The sequence below is a fragment of the Piliocolobus tephrosceles genome, chromosome 4 (genome assembly GCF_002776525.5).
Source record: "Piliocolobus tephrosceles isolate RC106 chromosome 4, ASM277652v3, whole genome shotgun sequence".
Classification (NCBI taxonomy): domain Eukaryota; kingdom Metazoa; phylum Chordata; class Mammalia; order Primates; family Cercopithecidae; genus Piliocolobus; species Piliocolobus tephrosceles.
Window position 1 is genome coordinate 148,637,786 of NC_045437.1, and position 27,574 is coordinate 148,665,359.

A 27,574-nucleotide genomic window follows, 5' to 3' on the forward strand; every position below is an offset into this window, starting at 1 on the left:
ATGACCCTAGCCTGTCCCTGTGCCAGAAGGGCTGCCTGGGGTGGGTGGCATGAGGGGGTATTTTAGTTTACCCACAGGTCTGCTGCAATATAGATACGTAGTCTTTAAATCATACATTAGGGTTTTTTTTAAAACATGGCACCAATACACTGATGACACTCTACATGATATGAAGCAGTATTAATACATAGTATTATTATTTTTTTTTTGAGATGGAGTCTCCCTCTGTTGCCCAGCCAGGAGTACAGCGGTGCACTGTTGGCTCACTACAACCTCCACCTTCCATGTTCAAGCAATTCTTCTCCTCTACAGGCACACACCACCACACCTGGCTAATGCATTTTTCATTTTAATGGTTATGTAGTTATTTTAGTGTGGATTTGAGAAAAAAAAAGCACATCAATGGTTATTCCATAGCTATTATTTAGAAATGAGGGTAAGAAATAACATTTAATTAAAAATTTTAAATGGTAGGTAACTTAATAGCATAGGTGATATATAAATAGGGCAAAATTCATGAAGGCTACACTTTGGGGAAAAGATGTGTACAGTTTGGGAAAAAGAGCCACCCATCCCACTCTGTGCCAGTTAGACAAATTAACCAATGTCTATGAAACACTGGAATAAGTATATTAAAACGCCAAAGGCAGCCTTCCACGGTGCTAACAGATATGGAATCAGAAAGTTGAAGTTCTGATCATAGCTCTACATTTACTTAGCTCTGTGATCATGGGCAAATTATAACATTTTTAGAAATAAAAACTCGTATCTTCATAAGATTTTCTGAGAAGTGTGATAATATTTATAAAGTATTTAGCACAGCACCTGGCATATAGCAAGTGCTTAGAAAGTAGGAGTGATTATAATTGCAAAGGCCTCATTTCTAAGGTAGGCTACCCATGTATCTGCCCTGAAGATTACCCTCAAAGAAGATGCAGCCCAAATAGCACAAGAATATTTAGTCCTTTGATTCATAGGCCAGCTCCCAGAGAAATAGGAATGCAGAGACATTTGCAAACCCCAAAATTGCATACAATTTTAAGACATTAACAGGCCCCCAATTGACACCTCCTTTAACCATAATTATAGACCTGGTAAACTAAGTTGGAGAACCAGGGTAACAAGAGGTATCTCCAACTACTTCCACCATAGGGAGGCCTGGACTCATCCCACCTTCTGGGTGCATTCCTAAGCCAGACTGGTTCTCTCTGGGTGCCTCTTGGTACACAGGCTATCACAGCTTTATTCTCTATGTGGGGCAGAATGCAAATAAGGTCTTGAGGGCCCCCAACACCCTCATCCCCAGTAACTGGCTTGTTCTCCCTGCCCTGGCTCAGTGTAGTACAGCCCAGCCTTGCAATTTAACTCAGTGCTGATGGAGTTGGGTAAACTCAAGTGCCTAGCAAATGTACCTGGAAAACCATAGTCCCTGATAAGCTGCTGATATAGTGTGCTTGTGCTTCCGCCAGTTCTATTTAAACACTGATAGACCCTTGGGCAAACAAGACGCCTTTTGTGCTCTGAGCATCCACAGCTGCCATCCTGAGCCCAATCTGGACATGAGCAAGGCTCACAGTGGGTGGAAGTAAAGGTGGGGAAGAGACAAACTTTTCCTGCATTTTATCAAATATATGCACACAGGCAAAACCAAGCTGATCTTCACCCTGGGGGTCCGAATCTTTCCCCACACTCTCTACCCTACCTCACAGTGATCTCTCAACAATGGAGATTTAGAAAACATTTTCTAGAAAATGCACTGTAGATCAAGATCATTCAAGCAGGACATGTGGGCTAACCAAAGCCATGACCCACCTGTCACACTAGTAGGAGACAGAAGACTCAACTCACAAAGGAAGGGAAAGCTAATGTGTTTTCCTGCATGCACTGATGCCATCAGAAAGGAAGTTAAGATCAAGCCCAAAGAAACTTCAAGAAAATAAGACTGCTTTGGAGCCTGAGGACAAGGTTTTTTTTTTTTTTTTTTTACACAACAATTTGAGTTTTGGCTTAGTCTGTAAGTAGCGTTTGTAAAGTTATACTTTTTTTTTTTTTTTGAGATGGAGTCTCGCTTTGGAGTGTAGTGGTGTGATCTCTACTCACTGCAACCTCCACCTCCTGGGTTCAAGTTTCTCCTGCCTGAGCCTCCCGAGTAGCTGGGACTACAGGCGTGAGCCACCATGCCCAGCTAATGTTTGTATTTTTAGTAGAGATGGGGTTTCACCATGTTGGCCGGGCTGGTTTTGAACTCCTGACGTCAGGTGATCAGCCCACCTCGGCCTCCCAAAGTGCTGGGATTACAGATCTGAGCCATCAGGCCCAGCCTGTAAAGTTGCACTTCTGAATTTAATTTTTTTCTTGAATATTAATGTGGATTAGAGACTTGCTCATGAAAATTTAGTTCTGGCCAGGCAGTTTGGTCATCACCTGGCAGGTTGTTACAAACGCAGAATCACAAGCCCCAGCCTAGACCTCCTAAACTAGAACCTGAATTTTATCAAGCTTCCCAGGTAGTTTGTATGCATATTAAAGTGTGAGAAGGACTAGATTCGAGCATTTACCTATAAAGCTACTAGAAAGGTATACTGAATAACAGTAAATGATTATACCTTCCTTTCAGATTTGCAAGATTTTGATCTAAATATTGAGTATAAAAAATAGAAGTTCAATTTAAAGGATGAGACTAATAACAATCATGACTTCTCAAATCTGAATGAATATTTCCTACAGATAACTCAATATATATGACCTCAACTGGGTAGCTTTAGTCACTCTTTGCTAACATAAACACATGCTCTTCCCATGAAGGTTCACATCTGTATACATTACAATTGCTGGCATTTTAAGAGGCTAATGAAACACTCTATTTTGCACTATTGACAGAAGGCAGATTTCTAAAAATCAGAGTTGATGTTCCATAATAAACATGGGTTAACTTTGTAAAATAAAAAGAGGAGGGGGCAGGGGTGATGGTAGGGGGAGAAGTATTGGTTAGTGGTCAAGAGTGCCTTGATTTGGATTCTTGCTCTATCCACCGTGTGACCTGACCCGTTACTGCACCTCTCTGGGAGCCAGCTCCTTTAGTGTAAAATAGGAATAATAGTGCTGTTGCTGTTCAATTCTGGAGGGTTAAGAGATTCTGCATGAAAAGGACTGTAGCAGCACTTGAACACAATAAATGTTGAATAAATGTAAGCTATTAATATGAAATTAGAATTGAAATCCTGTCTTGAGATACATTTTGCTTAATTGAGAGAACTTGCCCTGTCTCTGTCCAGCACTTGATCTGACTCTTAGCTAGAAAGATTAATACTATCAGCTGTGCCTATCTCACTGGCTTAGAGAAAGGATTAAAAAAACCCTGCAGTACAAGCTGGGAGTGGCGGTGGGGGCACTGAAGCCATGCTCCAGGTGAGGTGGGGAGGCACACTGACGGAGGGGTATGAGCCCACTTCATAGGGAACATGCACAAAGAAGAAAACATCTCAGGCTGCTGTGGGAAGGCAGATGTCCTGTGCCTGCAGTCCAGAATACCCCCCCAATTCCCACCCTCAATAAAGGGAACCCTGTGGGAAGAGAAAGGAATGTGTTAAAGTGTAGATCAAGAAGGGACAGGAGAATAAAAAGAAATGGAAGCAGGTGCACACACAGGAAAGATGATGAGTGTTCTACTGTTAAGAATTCATGCTCTAACAACACAAACCAAATAAATCCCAGCCTCCCCACTTAAGAACGGTAAAGGGCAAGTCAGTTAACATGAGTCTCCATTTTTTTAAAGGATAAAACAAGGATCATAGTACTCCCTACCTCAAAGGATTGGGGAGATGATTAAATGTACCTGTGAAGAATAAAGCAGAGTACTTCGCACATGATAAATGCTCAATAAATGGTATTCATTACTGTCCATCTATAATATGCATCTGCAACACAAAAATATACGTGTTTACTGTAGGTTTAATCCCAGGGTCAAGGAATTTCATGTGAACTTCCAATCAACAGAGAAACTAGGTCTCTTCTGGATGCCCTATGGATGAAAGAAGACCAAGGGTATAGGAAGCCTTTGTCATAATTGTTGTAAAAGTCTAATTAGTCCTCTTAGCAATGAAGCAATGGAAAAAAGAGGTATTAGAAGTTGGCTTTAAAAACACCATCATCGAGGCCGGTTGCGGTGGCTCACACCTGTAATCCTAGCACTTTAGAAGGCTGGGGGGGGGGGGGGGGCGGATCACTTGAGGTCGGGAGTTCGAGACCAACCTGGCCAAAATGGTGAAGCTCCATCTCTACTAAAAATACAAAAATTAGCCGAGTGTGGTGACGGGCGCCTATAATCCCAGCTACATGGGAGACTGAGGCAGAAGAATCACTTGAACCCAGGAAGTGGAGGTTGCAGTGAGCCGAGAAGGCAGCATAGCACTCCAGCCTGGGCGACAAGAGGGGAACTCTGTCTCAAAACAAACAAAAACAAAAACATCACACGGCATTTGTCAGAACGAGTTGAAAAGCAGAAAAAGACAAGATAATCTACAGTGCAACAAAAGACTATTTCCAAAATTTAACATCTGACATAAACAGAACGGCTTAAGAGACCTCATCTCACTGGGCTGTGCCAGTATGCTAGTACTACCTATGTAAAAATAAATTCACAGAAACAAGTCTGAAAAAGAACAAACAGTTGATTTTCGGAGATAGTAGGATTAGAAAGTGACTTTTTAGATGTGCTTGTAACTTTTGCAAAATCAGGGCATTTTGAAACCCCTGTAAGATTGAGGGAGGAAAAAAAATGTATAATGATCTAACAGTTTTAGGCAAAGTAAGAGATGAGTTGAGTGTTTACCTAGGGCATTGTTTTTCAAGCCATTTTTTTCAGCTGCAGAACGCTTTTTGTAAAACAAAACCTGAGATCCCAAATAAAGTACTGTGAGTAAATTCGTTTATTGTTTTAGTATTTGTTCATGTCTGTAAATGAGAGCACAAATAACCACACAATTGAACACACATTTGAAAATATATTTTATTACATGATTAAGGCTGTTTTTTAAAGATAAAATTCCAATTAAAAGCTTACAGAATCCTAGTGTTTTGTGGAAGGTCATTCAGAAGCATGAAAAGGATTATGAAATTTGGGACTAGCCAGGTGCTTCTCCATGGAGGCCCGAGGGTTGTCACAGATTCATGCAGATGCCATTGGAAGTGATCTGTGTAGTGAGAGAGAACAAAGAGCAGAGGATACCCCAATGCTTTCTATTTAATGGCCAAGCCAAACTAGTACTGAACGGGCATGAAGTGGTGAGCCTGTGAACACTGTGACAAATACCACAACTATGAAAAGCTCCCCAGACCCCCCAATAAAGGGGAAAATAGGCAGGCCCTATCTGGACAGGCTTGGATTGGCAGGGCTGGGGTGGGGGGCACAGACACAGGCTGGAACCATCTATCTGGGGGCATTCAGGAGCATTCCCTGGAGTTTCAGGAAGAGAAAGCAGGCATGTGGTTTTCTTGTTGGATGTGGCTAGATGGGATGCGAAGATAGAAAGTAACTAGGGTTAGGCCGGACGCGGTAGCTCATGCCCGTAATCCTAGCACTTTGGGAGGCAGAGGCGGGCAGATCACCTGAGGTCAGGAGTTAGAGACCAGCCTGACCAACATGGTGAAACCTGTCTCTACTAAAAATACAAAAGTCAGCCGGGCGTGGTGGCGGGTGCCTGTAATCCCAGCAACTTGGGAGGCTGAGGCAGGAGAATCGCTTGAACCCAGGAGGCGGAGGTTGCAGTGAGCCAAGATCGCGCCATTGTACTCCAGCCTGGGGACAAGAGTGAGATTTCGTCTCAAAACAAACAAACAAAAAAACTAAAACAAAACAAAAGAAGTAACTAGGGATCAAATGGCCCGTGGCAACATTTGGAGAAAGGGAAAGTGGCCACTGAAAAAATGGCCCTATCTACAGCTGTGTAGGAATTTAGGACAGAGAAGTAACAAGAGTGATCTAAGCAGCACTGGAAACATAGGGGGATGGGGAGGTGTAGAGAGGCCAGCAAAGAAGACATGGAAAGAGCAAGGAAAGTAGCAGAGAATGTAAGGCCAATGCAGAAAGAAACAAAGCAAAGGATAAGAAGTTCAAAGGCTGCTTTGAAGACCTAAATCCATACAAAGATAGTATATGGCAAGTCTTGTAATGTAATACAAATGGATTAAGCAAAAAAGAGGCCAGAGTTTCAGCCTATAGAACTCAGGAAAGGAAATGAGAATCAAAGTTTATTGAATTTATAAAGTGTTTTGATGTTGCTGAGTGTTGAAAAATTATTTGCCGGGGGAGGGAGACTTTGGTTGCTTGGTGGTAAAGATCGCAAAATAATCCCTTTTATAGTAATCTGTGAAGATGAAATGAACATGTATATAAGTTCCTACATAAACATATGATAGTATTACCAGAAAAGCAAGAGTAAACTGTATTCTCATCTGGGCTGCAGGAATTTAGGAGGATAAGAACGGTCTGATTTATCAGGGATGGCCTAATGACATTTAGGAAAGAAGGAATGAGGAAAGGCAGGGTTTATGATAGCTATATGGTCCTGAGAAGGAAATGAATTCCCTTGATTTGAATTATAGGTTTGGGCTTTTCATGTCCTGCCCTTAGACCCAATACTCTAGCTGATCAGCTGTGAAGAGCTGTTAGCTAGATGCTGGGCACTTTACCTCCCTAAAAATGGCCCTGTGAGAAAATACTCCAGCACATGGATTAGAAAACCAAAGCTTGGATGGCACACGCAAATGACCCAAGATTACACAGCCAGTAAATGGGGAGCGAGGGCTCAAGCCCTAGGCTAACAGTCGCAAGTCCCCTTGGCAGCTGGTTTTATAGGTCCTGGCCGCATAGAACCCTGAGATGTTCCCCCTCCATCCTTTTGGCCCTTTTTGGGGTGGCCTCTTCAAGTGGTAGTAATCTCTCCTTTGAGGGCATTTGGTTTTGCAAACATCTTTAAAAGTGCCCTTCGCCGGGCGCGGTGGCTCAAGCCTGTAATCCCAGCACTTTGGGAGGCCGAGACGGGCGGATCACGAGGTCAGGAGATCGAGACCATCCTGGCTAACACGGTGAAACCCCGTCTCTCTACTAAAAAATACGAAAAACTAGCTGGGCGAGGTGGCGGGCGCCTGTAGTCCCAGCTACTCGGGAGGCTGAGGCAGGAGAATGGCGTGAACCCGGGAGGCGGAGCTTGCAGTGAGCTGAGATCCGGCCACTGCACTCCAGCCCAGGCGACAGAGCGAGACTCCGTCGCAAAAAAAAAAAAAAAAAAAAAAAAAGTGCCCTTCTGGGGAAAATTAAGTTAGCAGCAAGCTTGAAAAGTGTAAAAGCTTCTTCCATCACTATGCAAACAAAGCAGAAAAACATTACATATTAAGATTTCTTGGACAGGAAAGGACTTTGTCTCCTACTAGTCTCCTCCCAGACTAGAATCTCCTTGTGTTCAGGGGTTGTCTTGTACAAACCTTTGTGTATACTACATCCAGCATAAGGTCATGTATAACTGGCTAATAAGATAGTTTTTATCAAACAAAGGCCCAAAACAACTATACGCAAGAAGGCAGAGCACAATTATTTATAATATATAGAAACTATATTTTTCAAAGTAGAGCATCACTTCTAACACAGGTGATTATACAAATTCCAACTGCAAATCTTTCTGAGGGGAGTAAAATACTATGGATGGAGGCAAAGCCAAGGACACATAGAATTTGAAGATGTAGGGAACGTTTCTTGGCTTCTCTTTAGCTGTCTGATGTCACCAAAGAAGTGGGCTGGCTTAGATAAACTAATGACCTCTGTTTGGCCCTGTGTTCCTAAAAATTTTATGGGAAGGTCACTAATAAACTAAGTGTGTAAATGCTCCACCATCTAGTTAAAAAATAACTGCTACTGGAGCTGACTTATATTACACATTTTCTGCAAAACACATTTACTTACCTTTCCTTCTAATAAAATACACCCAGCAATAAATAAAAGGCAGTAAAAAGTATCCATGGCTTGCTATTAAACTTGAAATATTTTTAATGACAGGTTTTAGTATACTGTTTTTGGAAGGATCAGGTATTTGAAAATAAGCACCCAATGAGGACATGATTAAGATTGGCACCAAGGTACAAATATAATAATTTGTCCCAAGTACAGTGTCTATACTCAGAGAATTTAAATGTCTACCCATGAAAGATCAGATTGCACTTTAAAATGGCCAATACACTTCTAGCAATGAGTCACTTGTATAAAAATGCCACTATAAAGCATATTATAGTCTTTTTGGGTTTTTGTTTTTTCAAGTTTACAGTCTAGTGGATTTAGTTCTTCATGTTTTTGCCTAAGTGCTACAATGGCAGGGAAAGAGGCTTTGGAATTTCAGAATTTTTTTTTTTTTTTTTGTAAAGAAAACCTCTCAAGAGGGTATCCAACCATTTTTTGGAGACATAAACATAGGTAAAGCAAAGTGACCCAAATAAAGGAGGAATATATATATATGTACCTGCTTAAATATATTCTTCAATTTAGGCCAATTCTCTTTTACGGGCTCCTTGCAATTAGCTGGCAGTCTTGTCCTGTGGGTCTGAAGGATTAAAGAAGGAGCAAAGAACAAAAGGAACTGATCTGCTCCACTCCTCCATCGGTCCTTTCTGAACAAATCAGACTTCATCTCCTCCAGCGCCTCCTTACCACCTCATCTTCTTTCCCTTACCCATAGTCCCTTAGGGGAAGGACTGTTAACATGAGAAAATGCTACATAAATGAAATTCCTTCAGAATCAACACAGGTTTGAAAATGGTTCCAGAAACTAGAGGTGGTTTTTATGGTTTTCTCATTTTGGAATTCTGCGCAAAGCACAGCTTTTTTGGATCACTGGATGTTTAAAAAATATGTAGCAGTAGGTAATAAGCCACCCAAATTAAGTTTACAAGAAGTTTAGATGTACTCCTTTCCCTCTTGCAGACAATTGAGGACAATGCTCCCAGCAGGTCACTACATTAAAGGAAGCATAGCCTGGGAATGGCACACATGACATCTATTGAGCTTACTGTTCCATCTGTCACTGACATGGGCCACATACAAATCTCTAGAGTTCTTGGGGTCTTTAAGGGGCCTGCTAATCCATTGCTTTTCCTTTACCCTTAAGCCATTCCAAATAGGAGGATCTATTCTGTGTTTAAAGACTTCCAAGGAAGAGTCCACAATCACTTAACCAAATACTTAGAAATTAATTTCCCTGTGGCCTTTCCCCATTGCTCTGAATGCACATTCCTTCCTATAGTCCTGCCGTTCCGAAGACGAACATATTGTGGCCATGAGCTTTAAGACCTATATAAAGACAAAATAATTCTCAATCTCACCCAACCATCAATTCCATGATTTTTCTTTTTTTTTAAGATGGAGTCTCACTCTGTTGCCCAGGTTGGAGTGCAGAGGCACAATCTTGGCTCACGGCAACCTCCGCCTCTGGGTTCAAGCAATTCTCCTGTCTCAGCTTCCCAAGTAGCTGGGGACTATAGGTGGGCACCACCACATCTGGCTAATTTCTGTATTTTTAGCAGAGACAAGGTTTTGCCATGTTGGCCAGGTCTCAAACTCCTGACCTCAGGTGATCCTCTCGCCTCGGCCTCCTGAAGTGTTGGGATTACAGGCGAGAGCCACCACACTCAGTATTCATCAAATTTTTTTTTTTTTGAGACAGAGTCTCACTCTGTCGCCGAGGCTGGAGTGCCATGGCACGATCTTGGCTCACTGCAAACTCTGCCTCCTGGGTTCACGCCATTCTCCCGCCTCAGCCTCCCAAGTAGCTGGGACCACAGGTGCCCGCCACCATGCCTGGCTCATTTTTTTTTGTATTTTTAGTAGAGATAGGGTTTCACCATGTTAGCCAGGATGGTCTCAATTTCCTGATCTTGTGATCCACCAGCCTCGGTCTCCCAAAGTGCTGGGATTACAGGCATAAGCCACCGTGGCCAGCAAAATTTTTTAATGAAAAATTACTTCATAATTTATAAAGTGTAGATACAAATGTACCGCACTCAACCTTCTTCTATGGAAGTGAAGATGAGAGATAAGTACTTACCCATTATCCTTGCCCTCATTTGGAAGCTCTGTGGAACTGCTATAGAAACTAAGTCTATCTTTAATTCAATGAGGTGGACATTGGAGAAAAAAAAAAAAAAAAAAATATATATATATATATATATATATATATAATTCCAATACCTAAATCTAGAGAACTGCTAAATCAGAGAAGAGAGCTTACGGACAAAAACAGGTTATACAGATTCAACTCACTTCACACACAGTCTCAGGGACAAAATATATAATTAACCAAAAAGAGGAAAAAAAGATGATTTTTGTCCTACAGACATCCATGCGCATACAGATCTAGAGCTTGAGAGTCACTGAGTCAAACCTAGAAAAATATGTACTACTAATTTTGCTTCTTCAGGTCACCAGTGCCCACTATTTTCATCAACTATACAGTACACCAAAGCATACTAGTAATAAATAAAAATACATAAAAAGTAATAAATAGTTGGTGAAAATGTTGATCCATCTGATTTCTCTGCAATCACTGATTTATCTGCAATCTGTTAAAATATAAACTGGAAATAAATCAAATACATGAAAATCCTCATTGTTGATAATCAGAGAAAAAAGCAACATATTAAAATGACGTCCAAACAGAGGAACTGCCAAATACGGCCTATGAAATGTTCTGTCAAAATAAAGATGTGGAATCAGGAAGCAGATGGCAAAATTCTTTCTAAAACCCCACTTAAGTAGCATTTTAGGCATTTCTGACGGTTCTGCAAATGAAAAGAGGGAAGTTTCATCAAGAATAACTCTAGCCCAGTTATGATGATAGGTTGCTCCAATCCTCTCCAACTTGGCGCAGGAAGTATCTGGCTTAAATGGGGGAGGGGAAGTGAGAGGCAAAGCAGCTTTCAGCAGGGGACACGAATGCACACCCAGCTACGCAAGGTGAAAATCACTCTAGCTTTGGCATTTTGGATGAATTTTATTAGAATCAGTTTGGGTTTCATAACCAGAAGGCAGAACTTCCTTAGTTTTATGCTTTTTCTAATAATGCTTTGTCAAGGAAATCATCTTCTCTATTTTAGAGATTTCTTTTAGATTTTTGACCTATTTTCTTGTTTCCCAGGCTGCGTATATCACTCGTGAACCTTCCAGACAACTGAAGAATGACAATGAACACTGCCATCTTCCCAGAGCTCCAGCACTAATCTTTGTTAAGACTTAGAGGAAACCACCTTTCTCAGTTTCGATGTCTATGAATCTGCAATCACTAATGAATGGGGAAAAGTCTGTGAAACATTTCCTACATAAATGATTACAATTAGCTGCTTTTAGAGCAGAATGAACAACATACAAAGCAGGTTGGACAACTTCTATTTCACACAATTGCATCTCAGTTTCTGACCTAGGTAAAATCCTGCATAAATGCAGGAGAATCCTCTATATTCATATGTTCTGTATTCAGGTTTAAGAGATGTGCATTTACATTATTAATTCATCAATTGATAAACCTAAGAATTAAAACTCTCAAAATCAGAAGACAACGCTTTTTGGTAAAGAAAAAAAGAAACAGGCTTTAGTAAAAACAGGTATAAAAATTAACCCAAAACCTTTGAGTAATGTATTTATCCTACAAGTAGAAAATTCCGAGAATAAGTGGAGGACTGAGGGAATTAAAATGCCATGCAGTAGATGGACTATTTCAGATTTTATAGTCAGGGAAACTGGCCTTGGGAGGACAGCTCGCAATTCATATAGTTTACATAAGAGCAGTTCTTTCCATAGGCCACAAAGTTGTAGGTGATACAATAAACTGGGTTATAAAATAGCTTCTTTTTAGAATGGAGATGATACAAAATCAATTTCTACAACCATCATTTCCTCCTGAAAACCTCTTTTACGTTCAACCTAAACTTACTCTCCCCTTTGGGAATTCCCAGTGTATTTCTTTGAGATGTCTTCCACGTTAATAGCAGGGCCTACAAAGAACCAACATGCAGACGCTACTTGTCAAAGAGCACTTTCTGTAGGTAGTCTACAAGAACACAACTATACACATACACAAATGTGTACAGGTATATGCAAAAGGAAAAAGGAGATGCAAGAGTACTGTACTACTGCTTTAACAAATGCTCTCACCCAATCCACCTTATCCATCTTATAGGCTAGAAATACTATTTAGGCTTTAAAATATGCAAAAAAAAAAAAAATCTTTTTAAATATACAAACCATCTGTGGAAGCATATTTTGCTTTCTGCTATGACCCTCATCATCCCTCAAATCATATTCTAAAAGCCTGAGAGGTGAAAATCTTCTAAATAGCTGAACCACCCACAGAACCTGAAAGTTATTATACATTTTGCACATGATTAACCTATATTCACCACTGAGGTTTAACCAAGAACCAGATTCAGGTAGGTAATAGGGGTCACAATTACTTTTTCATAAAATATACCCTCCCACTGGCCAGGTGAGGTGGCTCACGCCTGTAATTCCAGCAGGCCGAGGCAGGCGGATTGCTTGAGCCCAGGAGTTCAAGACCAGTCTGGGCAACACGGCAAAATCACGTCTCTACTAAAAATACAAAAATTAGCCGGGTGTGGTGGCACATGCCTGTAGTCCCAGGTACTTGGGAGGCTGAGATGGGATGACTTGAGCCTGGAAGGTGGAGGTTGCAGTGAGCTGAGATCACGACACTGTACTTAAGCCTGGGCTACAGAGCGAGACCCTGTCTCAAAAAAAAAAAAAAAAAAAAAAAAAAACTATTCATCCATCTCTACAAACACATATACACACCCCCTCCTACTTTACATAAATGTACAATTCTATGTCTATTCTTAGCATGTTTTAAGTTAAAATTAGATTACTGATGTTTACAAGAAGCATGGCCAAATGATTTTTTTCACTTTATGTCAATGTTTACACGCCAACCCTTCAAAGGTTGGGACAATGGGAAGAGGGCATTAGACTGGATGTAAAGCCTGAGGCCAGGGGTTTGGTTTTGTTGGGGTCTAGTTTTGTCGATTCTCACCTCAGAATCTTGCCCCCTCGGGCAATCACTCAAATTGAAGTATCACTTCTATTGGTCCTGATACTCCACTTCAGTAATTTATTTCTTCCTTTGAATGTAAACTATTTATAGCTAAGTAGAGTATATTTTAGTAAAAGAACACAGTGAAGACCAAGCAAAACTTCATCTGTACTAATAATGACTCACGGTGGGCCAGAGCTCAAGTCAGATTTGTAATAAGAAAGCAAAGGGGGAAAAAAATCATTTACTTCACTAAAAATTTTGTTGCTTCTTTAAAACTCTAAACAAAATCAATCCTATTAGTAAAGATATTCATTCTTATCGTTTTTTTAACAAGCAAATTTTAATAATGCCTTTTATTTCTATACAAAGCAACATAACTTTCTGGAAAAAAAAAAGGCTATACAGAACCCTTTAAACATAGGAGTACAGAGTTTCAAATGGCAACAAGAAGTTAAGAAACACAGGGCACTGTGTCGTTACGGGTGAATCCTAGTTGTCCTGTAGCCCAAGGTCCAAGCTAGTTTACTCCATAACCTTAATAACCACGGTTCCTAGGAATACCTTTCTAAAACCATTTATTATAAAATCTCACCCTTTATCCATTATCACTATTAACGTATCCAAGTGAGAAAGAAAATGGGAGAGAAAAATGAGAATCAACAATGCAGCATGAACATTTTCATCCTGAATACCAGTAAGGACTCCAGATGATATATGGTGCCAACTTTATGTGCCTCAAAAGATTTTAACTTTCAGAACATTTAAACGATTAAAGAGAAATCATCCTCTTGACTAGGTATTTTAACGCACATCAAACTGTAGGTTTACATTTGACAAAGTCTTATGGATCACCAAATATGTAGAAATAGGAATTCCAAATATTTCAGTTCGCTGAATATACAAAACCAAATAAGGCACAAGGACCTGAAGAATAAACACAAAGCTAGTCCACAATGTTTGAGTTAACGTGATTTAGGACCCTTCTATTTTGTTCTGCAAGATAATTTACATAGTTCTCTCTGCTATATGTGTCCACATCTATTCAGATTGTTACAGACCTTTTCATTCTGGAACTTAGAACATTATAGGCCATGCAAACTTCCAAACTCCATTGTTGGTATAATCTGATTCGAAATGGAAAAAAAAAAAAATCTTCAAAGAAACTTTCATAAAACTCCCTCCTTCTCTATTATCAAATATAACTTCTGAACAAGAACACACTATACTATTATTCATAATAATCCATAAACTGGTTGGAAGGATCATTGAAATGTCAATCCAGGAGGCTCCTAATTTTCCTGTTTGGCTTTCAAACAACCCACAATTCTGTGCATTATATACTGACATCCTAAATGACTTCCTATGCTGATTCTGGATATTCACACACAGCAGATGAATGGACATTTGCAGCTATCAGACTGTGCTGGTGCTGATTTGTGTAGTACTTTGACCATCTTGGTGTATTTTTTCTTTATATTTCTTAAATAGAAAATTAAAAAAAAATCAAATGGCTGATATCATAAAAACCACTGGTCTCTAAATTTAACATCGAGACAAGAATAGAAATCAGGAGAAATGAGGAATCTTTAATTTCAACTGACTGGATGCTCACAGGACTCAAACCAGTTGGTGCATTCAACAGAGAAAAAGAACAAACGAGAACATGCAGAAAACACTGGAAATAAATCATCTAAAATTATGTCTAAAAGTTGAAGCATAATTAGGAATTCCAGAATGATTTCAGATCTCTACAACTCCTCTCTACTTTTTTAGTCCATTATCTTTTACAGAACCAATGTTCATATACATTTTTAGGAATGTATTTAGTAGGATACGAAAGAAGAGGACTTCTTGTGCTGAAAATGAAGAAAAAAAACTGATCCAACATTAGCTTTTTAATCACATCTACTGAATTATTCCCTAAGATTAGAAAAAATTGCCTTAGCAATCAACAAATGCAAGCCAAGAAATTAAGCACTAATCTACAGTAAAAGGTGCTACACAAGAGATATTTATTAATGTTCTGTTGTATTTACAGTTTTAACATAGCAAACCAAGATGAATTACCACTTGGGCAGAAAGCACATCATTCTACATTATAACCCACTGGTTTCTGCTAACACATTGTAAAAGCAAGTAGTACAGTATGTTAGGGATCATCTCAAAAGTTCCAAGCTACTTCTTTGCTCCTAAGTACCTAATCCTCTCCTTACTCCCAGCCTTTGGCCTAATGATCAGGAGGTAAAAGGAAAATAAGGGGGGGTGGGGGTGGGGATGGGGGTGAGGGACTCTAATTATAGAAACAGTGTCAAGAATTACATTTTAGTAATTAAGCTTCATTTGTATCCTAGTCCTTTCTATTTTATACAGTGACAACACCTTCAGAATCCCTTAGGTACAATAAGGTATTGCAAAATTGTGAATACAGGCTATAAAAAATTAACGCTTATTATTTACCAATTAAAGACATATTTTTGATCACACCTTAAATGTATTTTTGCACTATGATTTTGCTTCCAGGTGTTCACACAGAATTGAATAAATTTCTAGATTAATTTGAACAGCAAATATGGATTATGTGCAAAAACACAGTAACAAAAGTTTAACTTTTGAGAAAACCCCTTTAAAATGGCCAGCATTATACATATCTTACAATAAAATATTTAATTCCAAGTTCACTTTGAGATGGAGAATGAATAAAGCAAGACTGCCCCCTACTGACTACAGGGACATGGCTCATGCTACTTAAAATGACTACAAACAATATATAAGGCATTATTAATACATCACAGACTTGATTGCAAGAGCTTTTTCAAACATTAACCACTAATGATTCAATGATTACAGAATTCTGCATTAACTATTAAAATTTTACACCTAGGAACAAATAGAGAGAAATGATCTTTTCAACAGTACTTTATTTTTTTAAAGCAGGTTATTATTCCTCTGTGTTCTGCATCTTGATTCACTTCCTGCAGGTGTTCTCTTGCTTCTTGAGAGAGAATTCATAAATGCAGGAAGGCCTTTGCCAGAAAACATCTGCCAGAGAAGGATATTGAATATTGAAACTCTAGTTAGCTTGTTATTTTGGCTAAGAGAAGGATGTAGTCACAAAAGAAGGCAGGATGTTTGGAGACATAAGTGCATTTTAACATAGTTTTAAGATTACTGGATACTGACATCATGGTATTCAATAAACATTAAAATTTCAGTTCTTAAAGTTATCAAGGCCTCTAGAACTAGAAAAAACTGGAATGCTTTTTCTAAAAACTCCTGAAGTCAGGAGTCTCTCTTTCCAAACCTCTTAACAAAAGAATAGAATGGAAGCAGTGCTGCTGCATCCCACACTTAACCCTGTCAGCAGTGACTGTAACTTGGGACAGAGAGCATAATCCAAGTGCACAGGTAATTTTCCTAATATACCTGAAGCTACTGTTTACCTTAACAATTCCACTAGATACTGCATAAGGAAGATTTCCAGTAAGGATGTCAACGACGTCATGCTATACCTCAATTGAGCATGGCAAAATTAGAAAACAAGGATAAACTCACAGGTACCACAAATACTTTTAAAAAACAAGTTTTCCAAAAAAGTCATTGTATTTTGGGGGCATGTTTCTCTTAAAATAATATACGTAGTTTCAAACTAATTTTAAGAAAGGAATGTATCTGACTGAAATAAATGCTATCAAAATAATGCCTATGCATTTTACTAAATGCAGTTTTCATCTAATACTGAGGCATTTCTGTACATTGTTTTGGTTCTCATGAAAACAACTTGTGAAAAACACAAGTAATTCCCTATATTAACAATAAAAGAAAAAATATTAACAATAAAAGAAACACTAAAGAGATACATTTACTACTTAATAAATATTTATTGAGAAACTATTTTGTGGTACTCAGCAACAAGTAAGAGTTGGATGGGCTCACATATAGGTCTATAACTTACTTTTCTATCCCCCAGATTACTGTAAAAGCCACAAGAAACTCTTCTGTGTTTCTTTTCTTTTTTTTTTTTTTTTGGAGACAAGAGTCTGTCACTCAGGCTGGAGTGCAGTGGCGCGAGCTTGGCTCACTGCAACCTACACCTCCGGGGCTCAAGCCATACTTCTGCGTTAGCCCCCCAAGCAACTGGGACTAACAGGTATGCGCCACTATGCCTGATGTCTTCTGTATCTTTTCTGATTAATGACTGCATAAATATTTAAAAGGCTGCCAAAATGGAGAGACACTACAAACACACTGGAGGAAATTAACATATTTTAATATAATCAACATTTTTCCAAACTATAAATTCACTTGTATTGTGATTTGAAGTAAACCACTGAAACTGAAACAAGGACATCTTTTCTTTAGATTGAGATATAAGAGACTGAAAGACCTCGGAAAGCACAGAGACAGAGACACAAGAATATAAGGAATTCTAAAGCCAAGTAGAAGCAAAAAGAAAATTGGCAGATGAATATTAAATGAACATTTTTGCAATGAGGCCAGACTCATTATAAACATAAGTAATTTCTGTTTTATCAGTTTAATAGATGAAAACTCATGAAACAGTGACTAGTAGGTCAAAACAGAGTTTGCAAGAATATGCAATATGGTACAATTACCTGGTCACTTCCTTGGTTTATGATGCTTTAGCATAGGTAAACAGCTTTAATAGATTCCTCAAAGTCAAAGCCTGCCACCCAACAAACATTAAAAATCCCTTTGCTCGTTCAGTAAGAAAAGTAAAAATTAAATTAAATTAAAATAAAATATCTCAAGAGGACCTAGATAGGTCACCAGTGGGTAATCTCAATCACCACACAATTTCCAAATGAAAGACCGCTAGCGGGCACTGCTCTCTGAGACTTGGAGGCTTGAATGGCAGTGTTACAGAAATGCTGGCAGTATGCAAACTGAAGGACAAACAGATCTTAGGGACTCTGGACCGCATTACTAAATTGTAGATCAGATCACTTTGTAAAAAAAAGGAATCCAATAGCCTACAGATCATTTAATTCCAACAGGAAGACAACCAGTTCTTCTTGGAGACATTATGGAAATTTTGTTTAGCAAAAATTCTACCGGAAACACCATTTCTACTATCTTGCTATCATATAACACAGTCCAATAAGTAAACCTTTACCTTGAGATAATTTCCTTTAATAAAATAAAAGAGGTATTAAGGAATAGGAGAAAAATTACAGAAAATGAGAAATGAAAGTGTCTGTTATCACATGGAAAAAAATTAAAATATTTGATGCCTAATAGGTACAGGTCACTAGGTCACCTTTTAAATTATGAAGGCCCTAGTTCATTAATGCTAGGGCTCAAAAACCTTCTTTTTTTCCTTCTATTTCAGATGCAGTTAAAATAAATAATTTTAAAATACATTATGCTTCGTATGTACAAGTGCTTTTGGTACCACACAAATAGTGTTAGATATAACCAATCAACTGTGTTACCACCTTATCACTGTAGCTAACTCCTCATTCACCTGGCAGCATCAGAGGAGGTGGTAATCCATAAAAATGTATTTTCCAGTGAACTGGTAAATAAGAAAAAGTATAAACACTTTACATTTTTTACCATTTCAGGTACAGATGTTTATAACAGGTTATCTGTTTCTTCTGCTTCCTCGGTCACATACTTTTTTTTTTTTTTTTTTTTGAGACAGAGTCTTGCTCAGTTGCCCAGGCTGGAGTGTAGTGGCATGATCTTGGCTCAATGCAACCTCCACCTCCTGGGTTCAAGTTATTCTTCTGTCTCAGCCTCCCAAGTAGCTGGGATTAGAGGTGCACACCACCACGCCCAGCTAATTTTTGTATTTTTAGTAGAGATGGGGTTTCATCATGTTGGCCAGGCTGGTCTCAAACTTCTAACCTCAGGTGACCTGCCTACCTCGGCCTCCCAAAGTGCTGGGATTACAGACGTGAGCCACCGCACCCAGCCGAGTCACATACTTCTTGATGGCCACTGTGCACACCTTTTGCAGTTCCTTCTGGCATTTTGTTACAAAGTAGGAAAACAGATAACAGCTTATTAATACATTTTCCCTCCCTTAAGCTTAAATGGACTCTGAAAGGGAACCTGAGAGCTGCCCCTATGATAGTAGTACATGAGCTCTAATGTTTAGCTTTTGTAACATCTACCTTGGCTGATTAGAAAGAGGTGTTTCGGATCACTTCAAGATTGGTTTATTTGTACTACATTTTAGGTAGCCTGACTAGAAAAGTCACTATTCTTATACCCCTTTGTAGTAAAATGCCAAATCCTAGTACAATATGAAAAGTATTATTTTTCTGTTATGGTGAAGTTATTTTAAAAATTCTGTATCTGTATCTTTCTGGCAAAGTTATTTTCAAAATTCCCTACCTGTGTCTTTCTTCAGCTACCTTTTAAATGGTGACATCTCCATCAAAGAAGTAGAAGTCCATAAAAGGAAATAAAGCTTTTGGGAACACTGACCCCATTTTCTAAAGTTTGTGTTCTCTGATTGGCCATTCCCAGCTTTCTACTTGCATAAACTCTGTATTCTGATCCTTTTGATGACTTCAGGTTGACAATGTCGAGAGAAGCAATTTAACAGAGGAGTCACTAATTTACCAGTGATTTTCCTCAGCAGGAGTTAGCCTAGGTTTTTTTAAACTACATTTTCCCTCTCCCCTACCCCTATCTCCCTAGAAGAATCACTATACATGACAGTTAGAAATAAGATCAAAGTTATCCTTTACTAATCTGACTGCCTGCTAGGCAAAAACTCAACAACCTTCTGACAAAATTCAGAGCTCACAATCTCTACAACATGATAACCGACAATGCTGCAACAAAGAAATGACTAGCCAGGTATGTAAAAACAGGAAAATGTAACCCAGAGTCAAGAGAAAAAATCCATCAGTACAAATAGACTTATCTATCTTGATGTTGGAATTAGCAGATAATGACTTTTTAAAAACTGTGATAAACATAATAAAGAATCGATAGGGAGGAAAAAAATAAAGCTTTCATACTTCACATGACAGTTTCCTAGTATGTCTTCTAACAAAATTAAACTAAATGTCCTCTGAACTAGAGAAAGAAAGGATTCTACATCTGGATCTGGACATAGTTCTTACCCTTTCAATGGACAAAGGGAACTCAGTTCCATAGGATATTATGGCTTTTCAGGTTCCCTCTGGGGATCCCTGGAAAATTAGTGAAGTCATTAGAATTCTGAAGTCTGCTGTAAGTTCCTCAAACCCTTAATTTAGAGCTCTGAATTCTCTGGGTGTGTCAGGAATGATTTCAAATAAACCAGGGTATCACAGTTAAACAGAAAAGCAAATAAACTCTATTATGCCCTCCAATGGAGTACACTCATTTACCTGAGTAAGTTTCTGACAACTCTTTTTTTTTTTTTTGAGACGGAGTCTCGCTCTGTCGCCCAGGCTGGAGTGCAGTGGCCGGATCTCAGCTCACTGCAAGCTCCGCCTCCCGGGTTTACGCCATTCTCCTGCCTCAGCCTCCTGAGTAGCTGGGACTACAGGCGCCCACCACCTCGCCCGGCTAGTTTTTTGTATTTTTAGTAGAGATGGGGTTTCACCGTGTTAGCCAGGATGGTCTCGAACTCCTGACCTCGTGATCCACCCGTCTCGGCCTCCCAAAGTGCTGGGATTACAGGCTTGAGCCACCGCGCCCGGCTGTTTCTGACAACTCTTAATGTATACTCCTGAAGCACCAGCAGGTTCATCACTTCAATCTCCCTTAGCAGTTCCTACAACATTATTACTACTAAGGACTGCCTATTTCAAATCACAACCCCATATGCACAGTTTTAAATTTAGAACATCAAAAAACATTTCAGGAATTTTAGAAAATCCAAACAATAACAACAACATTTTCAGTAAAGTACCAAACACCACAGGAAAACTGAGACGTTCAGGCTTTCTGTCAACTGGACTGCTATTTCTTATGCTTAGAACCAAGATGAAGAAGGTATGCAATCCCCTAATAAAGATCCAAATTCCCTTCTAACTGAAGGATGAAGAGAATAGGCAGACGTGTGATCTCAGTCCATTCAGAAATTCAGAGCTAAGATTAAACTACACCTACAGAATTGATGACTTTTTTTTAAAAGAGAAAGAAATCTGTCCCCTCAGTATATTTTGGGTGTCAATGTATCAGGGGGAAAATATTAGGTGATTTCGCACCCTTCATAAGGAGGACTTGTAGCAATCCAATAGTACTAACTTTTGAATCCTTGATAGGTAAAAGTTAAACCTATGGCTAACTATAAATTCCAATCAGATATATAGATGAAAGATGACAATGGTGACTAGATAAAACTGCAAAGAATATCTAATAAGCCTCTTATGTTCTAGACATAAACAAAGACACATCGTAAGCATTAAGGCCCAGGCCAGTGGTGTGATGTTCATCTACATCCAGACTGTGTGGCTGAATTCAAATTCATGACATGCTACACATTTTTAAACACGCAAAGATTCCTGTTTTTTAGCAATGAATACTAGTATATATTTCTTTGAAGAAACTAACTTTAAAAGCAGTTTGAGCCTTCTTTACTTACATACATTTAAATTATCCATGTAAAATGCTTATTATCTGACACATGGAAAACTCCATGAATGTTAATTTTAGTTTACTATACTACGCTTGAAAAAATGTTCATTATATTCAAGATGGTCTCATTATATTATTCTGTTGCCTAAAGTTTTCAATGCTGTTCTATCACTTGGAAAATGATCTATGGTAGATGCTTTATTTTCTTGAAACATACCTCCTGAGACCACCACAAATCTTCAAAATTGAGAACCTGATTATCAGCGTATGATTGCCTATCTAAACTGATACTCTGCAAGTACAGAACAAATTCGTGTTCCACGTGGGCTTAGTCTTGCATTGACGCAACATGTCACGGGCTCTATCAATTTGATGGTTCTACTAAATGGGCTTGGTGCTCAAGGTTATTTCAGAAACTTATTTCAACCTGACTTTTTAGCCTTGACCCTCAGTACTCCTTTATGCCCCAAATCAAGCTACTGTCCTTTGAACAAGCTCCATACTTCCCAATTTTTGCTCTTCACTCTGCCTCAGATGATTCTGAAATTCTTCCCCACACTCTCCACTATCATGTAAAGTTTATCTGAATTACTACACCTACCCTTTACAATGCTTTGCCAAAGACCTTCAACTGGACTGGCCACTAGGTGGTGCTCAAGGTTCCACTCTATGATCAACACAGTCCCCAAAATCCCAAGGAACAAACAGCCAAGTCCAAGAAGGTCTATTAGAACTTGTTATCAAAGAGAGCTCTCTCTGGTGTACTCCTGCTCAAGATTCTCTACCTCTTCCTTTAGGCAGCCACTGATGTAAGATGGAATGTCAGCCTCTGGGGAAAATCATGTGAATCAAAGAGCCTTGCCAGGGCTTAGTCCTCCTGTTCTAGGCAAGGGAAAAGGTCCTTTCTCTTGTTTTCTTGGGTTTGACCTTCCTTACATTAGAGTGGTATCAGAATGTCAACCTGAAGAAAGCCATCAGGAAAGCCTCAATGACAATTTTAAGAGATGGAAGACTTGGTGGGCTTGTCAGCAGCCCAGATAAAAGGAGTTCTTAAAGTATTACACAGTCTCTCCAGGTTCTGGGATTTAGGGGCAGAGACAAGTGATTAGGCCTGAAGGTTTCCTTCTGAATGTCATCCTTTGGAACTGGTACAACAGTAAACAGTGGATTCAAGATGCTGAATTCAGTCAAGCAGCCAAATATCCTAGCTTTCTGATGACTGCTAAGACCCCTGCCTCTTTCACACTGTCAAAGCACAAAGTAACAATTTCTCCTATGGCAATTTTTCTAATTTGACTTTATCAATAGCTTTTTGTAAAAATCCCTGTTATTAGACAAGAAACTGCTAAAAGGCAGGGACTATGCCTTCCTTACCTTCTCTATATCCCCCTACCACAGATACTTACTCTAAAACTGAACAGAAATCTACAATGTAGCACATGGTTACACTGGGACTGGAATAAATTTTTTTCTTTAATACCTTTAATAAATAAAGAGAACTCTGGTCCTGGGGAGATTTGAGAAAGTTTCTGGCATCTTCCGAACTTTTGCATAATTGATAAATCCTCTGAGAAACAGGAGAAAGCCTAATTTAAAAAAGAAAAGTCATGAATGAATTTATAATTTCCATGTTAAGTCCCCTCCCCAGAAATCCCTCTCCTGATAGCAATACATTGTTATTTCTCTGCTAAAGGTAATCAAAGCATGAGCAATTTTCTCCAGAATCTGCAAAGGATTTTCATACCAAATTATGCATCCTTCAATGAGAAGGTGTAATGCAAGAGTCAATAGTGTCTTTTGCACATTCAGAATTGAATTGATCTAAAAAGGAAATAAAAGATGCGGCCAAACATTTACATACGAAAGCCTCATTGAGAAACATCAAAATCTACCTACTGAGCTCCAAAAAAAAAAAAAAAAAAAATGTAACCTTCCTTGACATGAGCTGTTTTTTCTGGTGGTCAGTATATAATGTCCACTAGATGTCAGGATCCCCTTATTTATTACAGCAATTCTCATCGTCTCAACTTGAAACTCTAGTTCTCTATTTTTTTTTTTCCCCCAACAGACAGGGTCTTGCTCTGTTGCCCAGGCTGGAGTGCAGTTGTACGATCACAGGTGTGCAAGCTTCAACTCCTGGGCCCAGATGATCCTCCTGCCTCTGCCTCCCAAGAAGCTAGGAAAACAGGTTCACACCACCACGCCCAGCTAATTTTTAAATTTTCTGTAGAGATAGGCATCTCACTATGTTGCCCAGGCTGGCCTTGAACTCCTAGGCTCAACTGATTCTCCTGTCTCAGCCTCCCAAAGAGTTGGGATTATAGGTGTGAACCACTGCACCCAGTCTATTTCTCTCTTCTTAGTAAGACTATTTTTTGTGTGATGACACCAGAATCTATAACATTCACAAAACTTTGTACCTCTTAAAACTGTCAGCAGAGAGGTGATATGCACCTCCAGCGGAAACTCAGATACTCTTCTTGGCCTTCTTCTTTCAGAGATGGTCTCTGAGCCCTTAGCACATTTTTTTAAAAAACACTTTTAGTGGGATACTCAGTGGCAGAAAACTGTACTTGGACAGTTGAACTGATTTTCAGCAGTAACCAAGAGCTGGCAGCTCTGAGCTTGGGGAACATCATTCTGTTTGGCACCCAAAGCAACAAGTAAGTATCGAGCAGGGGTTACCCCTTCAAATACTAAGCTGGGGTATGGTGGTGGGATCTTACTGAACTGGAAGGCACATGACCTATATGGAGGAGATAGCAACAACTCAGCTTCAGCCAAAGGGTGCCATGGGGAATGTAGGCTAGCTTTGCTTGATATTCCAACTTGTAAGAAAAGTAAAAACATTCAGATGTTTTATGTGAAATAATTTTGATTTTTAAAATGTTGGCAACTAATTAAGAAAAACTTTAAAAGTAACTGTGGAACAAATAAACTATAGGCTAACTATAGCTCAAGAGCGGCCAGCTTAGGAGCTCTGCAGGAGCCATGAAACTGGTTCTCTTCACAAGGGAAGTTCCCAAAATGACCCGAATATTGGGTATAAATGCTCATAAGTGTATCCAAACTCTTATTACTATATATATGTATTTTGAGACGGAATCTTGCTCTGTCGCCCAGGCCGGAGTGCAGTGGCACGATCTCAGCTCACTGCAACCTCCGTCTCTCAAGTTCAAGCCATTCTCCTCCCGAGTAGCTGGGATCTCAGGCATGAGCAACTGCACCCAGCTAATTTTTGTAGTTTTAGTAGAGATGGGGTTTCACCATGGTGGCCATGCTGGTCTCGAACTCCTGACCTCAAGTGATCTGCCTGCCTCAGCCTCCCAAAGTGCTGGGATTACAGGCATGAGCCACCATGCCCGGCCAAACTCTTATTTTTTGCATACAAGCAAATGGTACATAGCAAGAATGATCAATGATAAAGTATTATAAAACCACCTCCCATGAAACTTTAATATAGAAAGAGAATCAATCCATTAAATTTCCTTAAATCATTTATGCCATAAGCAATCAATCTGAACATATGCTTAAGGGCTCTTCTTTGGTCCATTCAGGATTTGACTTGGGGAAATGGGTGGTCAGCCTTTCTCTTAAAGGTACAGTTTAGAAAATAAGCAAGCCAAGGAACTATTTCTTCTAAATTATTCTCCTGTTGGTCATTTTTATTATTAAAGTTCTCAATAATCAAGAGAGGAAAAAAAATTACTATTTCTCTTTCCTTAGAATTCTAATGACCAATCATAGAGTAGATCATGCTGTTGAGGAGGTGGTAGATGGTGTGATGAATGATTTATATTTTCTAAGTAAAATGTAGGGTCAGCAATGCAAGGCTCTGTTAGTCTTGGCAAAACAGGTCCTGAACTGTTTTGTTTTTAGAGACACACTGTCTTGCTGTCACCCAAGCTGAAGTGCAGTGGTGCCATCATAGTTCATTGCAGGCTCCAACTCCTGGGTTCAAGGGGTCCTCCTGTTTCGTCTCCTGAGTAGCTAGGACTACAGGCACAAACCACCATGCTTGGCTAATTTTAAAAAATTTTTTGTAGAGATGAGGTCTTGCTATGTTGCCCAGGCTGGTCTTGAAATCCTGGCCTCAAGGTGAAATCCTCCTGACTCAGCCTCCCAAAATGCTGGGATTACAGGTGTGAGCCACCATGCCTGGCCCAGGTCCTCAATTTATTAAGCACCTGTCAGGCGTGGGTGCCAGGATGTGCTAGCCAGACCCATTAGCAGCACCACCAACAAGAATCTTAATTAAGGAGGCAACAAGAAGCAAAACAGGAGATAGAAGAAACTGATGTCACCGAAACACAGTGAGGCAACCGCATCGTCTTTAACAGCCACAAGATGGCCCTGTTATTCTTTTGTAGAAATGACAGAAGTGATGGTGGTCTCTCTTACTGTATCATATGTATTTTCTTTACAAATAATCAAGAAGCCAACATTGAAATACAATGTTCATCTCTTTGTTTTAATGTCTAGGAAAAAAATATTTAAAAATAAATGTTTAGAGTAAAAAAAAAATCCAAAGACCAGAAACCTGAAATATCCGGTATATATATTTAAAAAAAAAAATTCCAGCCGGACATGGTGGCTCACACCTGCAACCCCAGCACTTTGGGAGGCTGAGGCGGATGGATCACCTGAGGTCAGAAGTTCGAGACCAGCCTGGCCAACCTGGCGAAACACCGTCTCTACTAAAAATACAAAAAATTAGCTAGGTATGGTTGCGGACACCTATAATCTCAGCTACTTGGGAAGCTGGGGAAGGAAAATTGCTTGAACCCGGGAGGTGGAGATTGCAGTGAGCCAAAATCGTACCATTACACTCCAGCCTGTGCGACAGAGCAAGACTCTGTCAAAAAAAAAAAAAGAGTCCTCTTGCCTATTGTAAAATAATTCTTATTCCCACCAATGGTAAACTATTCTGAAAATCCAATGGTGGTTCTTTCAGAAGTTATGTCTAGTGAGGTTATATATTTTCTGTTTTCTACTGATAGACTCACCAAAGATGGGCCACCTGCACTTACAAGTTAGTTCAACTGGCTGCAGTAAGCCTATAAGCAATTCTGGTTTGAGTTTGTGAATGCTGTGTGGCAATAGCTCACAAGGGGAAAAAACTGACAGACTAGAGTCATCAGTATACCCCACTGATCACATGGAGGAGAAGAATGCATGTATAGGTTAGGAAAAACCTACAACCACAAAGAAACTGTTTATTACTCTGCACATTACTCTGATGGTAACGAAAGACTATTCTTTAAGAAAGCAACATTTAAAAAATGTTTATTAACAATTATTAATATATTACTCTACAGTAATCAAGATGAACATTTACTAGAAGTAATTTTACTTATAAAATTTAATGTAATGTTTTCTTGCCTTTTCTTACATTAAAAACACTTACCTAAAACCAGGAACACCCACCAGAGCCAGTACTGACCATCAAAATATCCAGGGAAATAGGTGGAAAACTAAAAAATAAGGCAAAACACTTTATAGCAGCTTAACAGACACAATTTCTCATTTTAATTTAAGGGTACACAAAATCACAAAATGCAAGACTGATTCTTTTTTTTTTTTTTTTTTTTTTTGAGACAGAAGTTCCCTCTTGTTGCCCAGGCTGGAGTGCAATGGCGCGATCTCGGCTCACTGCAACCTCTGCCTCCCGGGTTCAAGTGATTCTCCTGTCTTAGCCTCCTGAGTAGCTGGGATTACAGGTATGCACCACCACGCCTAGCTAATTCTGTATTTTTAGTAGAGATGGGCTTTCACCATGTTGGTGAGGCTGGTCTCAAACTCCCTACCTCAGGTGATCCACCCACCTTGGCCTCCCAAAGTGCTGGGATTACAGGCATGAGCTACTGTGCCCAGCAAGACTTATTTGTTCTACCAATGCCATTGCTTAGCCTTTAGAATAATTTTAAAGTATAAGTGAAAGT

At 39.3% G+C, this 27,574-nt stretch overlaps 1 protein-coding gene across 2 annotated transcripts in view; it reads right to left on the minus strand.

Annotated features, from left to right (window-relative positions):
* Positions 1-5,018: 5,018 nt before the first annotated feature.
* The window catches only part of NDFIP1 (Nedd4 family interacting protein 1), a 56,567-nt gene continuing 34,011 nt past the window's right edge, over positions 5,019-27,574 (minus strand). Inside the window, exons 6-8 of one of the 2 annotated variants that reach the window (XM_023187772.1) lie at positions 27,040-27,106; positions 23,113-23,218; positions 5,019-5,192 (exon numbers count right to left, since the gene is read on the minus strand). In XM_023187772.1, coding sequence (XP_023043540.1) covers positions 23,115-23,218; positions 27,040-27,106 — 171 coding nt within the window. In that variant the 3' untranslated portion in view covers positions 5,019-5,192; positions 23,113-23,114. Of the gene's footprint in view, positions 5,193-13,423; positions 16,125-23,112; positions 23,219-27,039; positions 27,107-27,574 lie in introns of those variants that run through there. The other variant, XM_023187771.1, reaches the window with a different exon arrangement.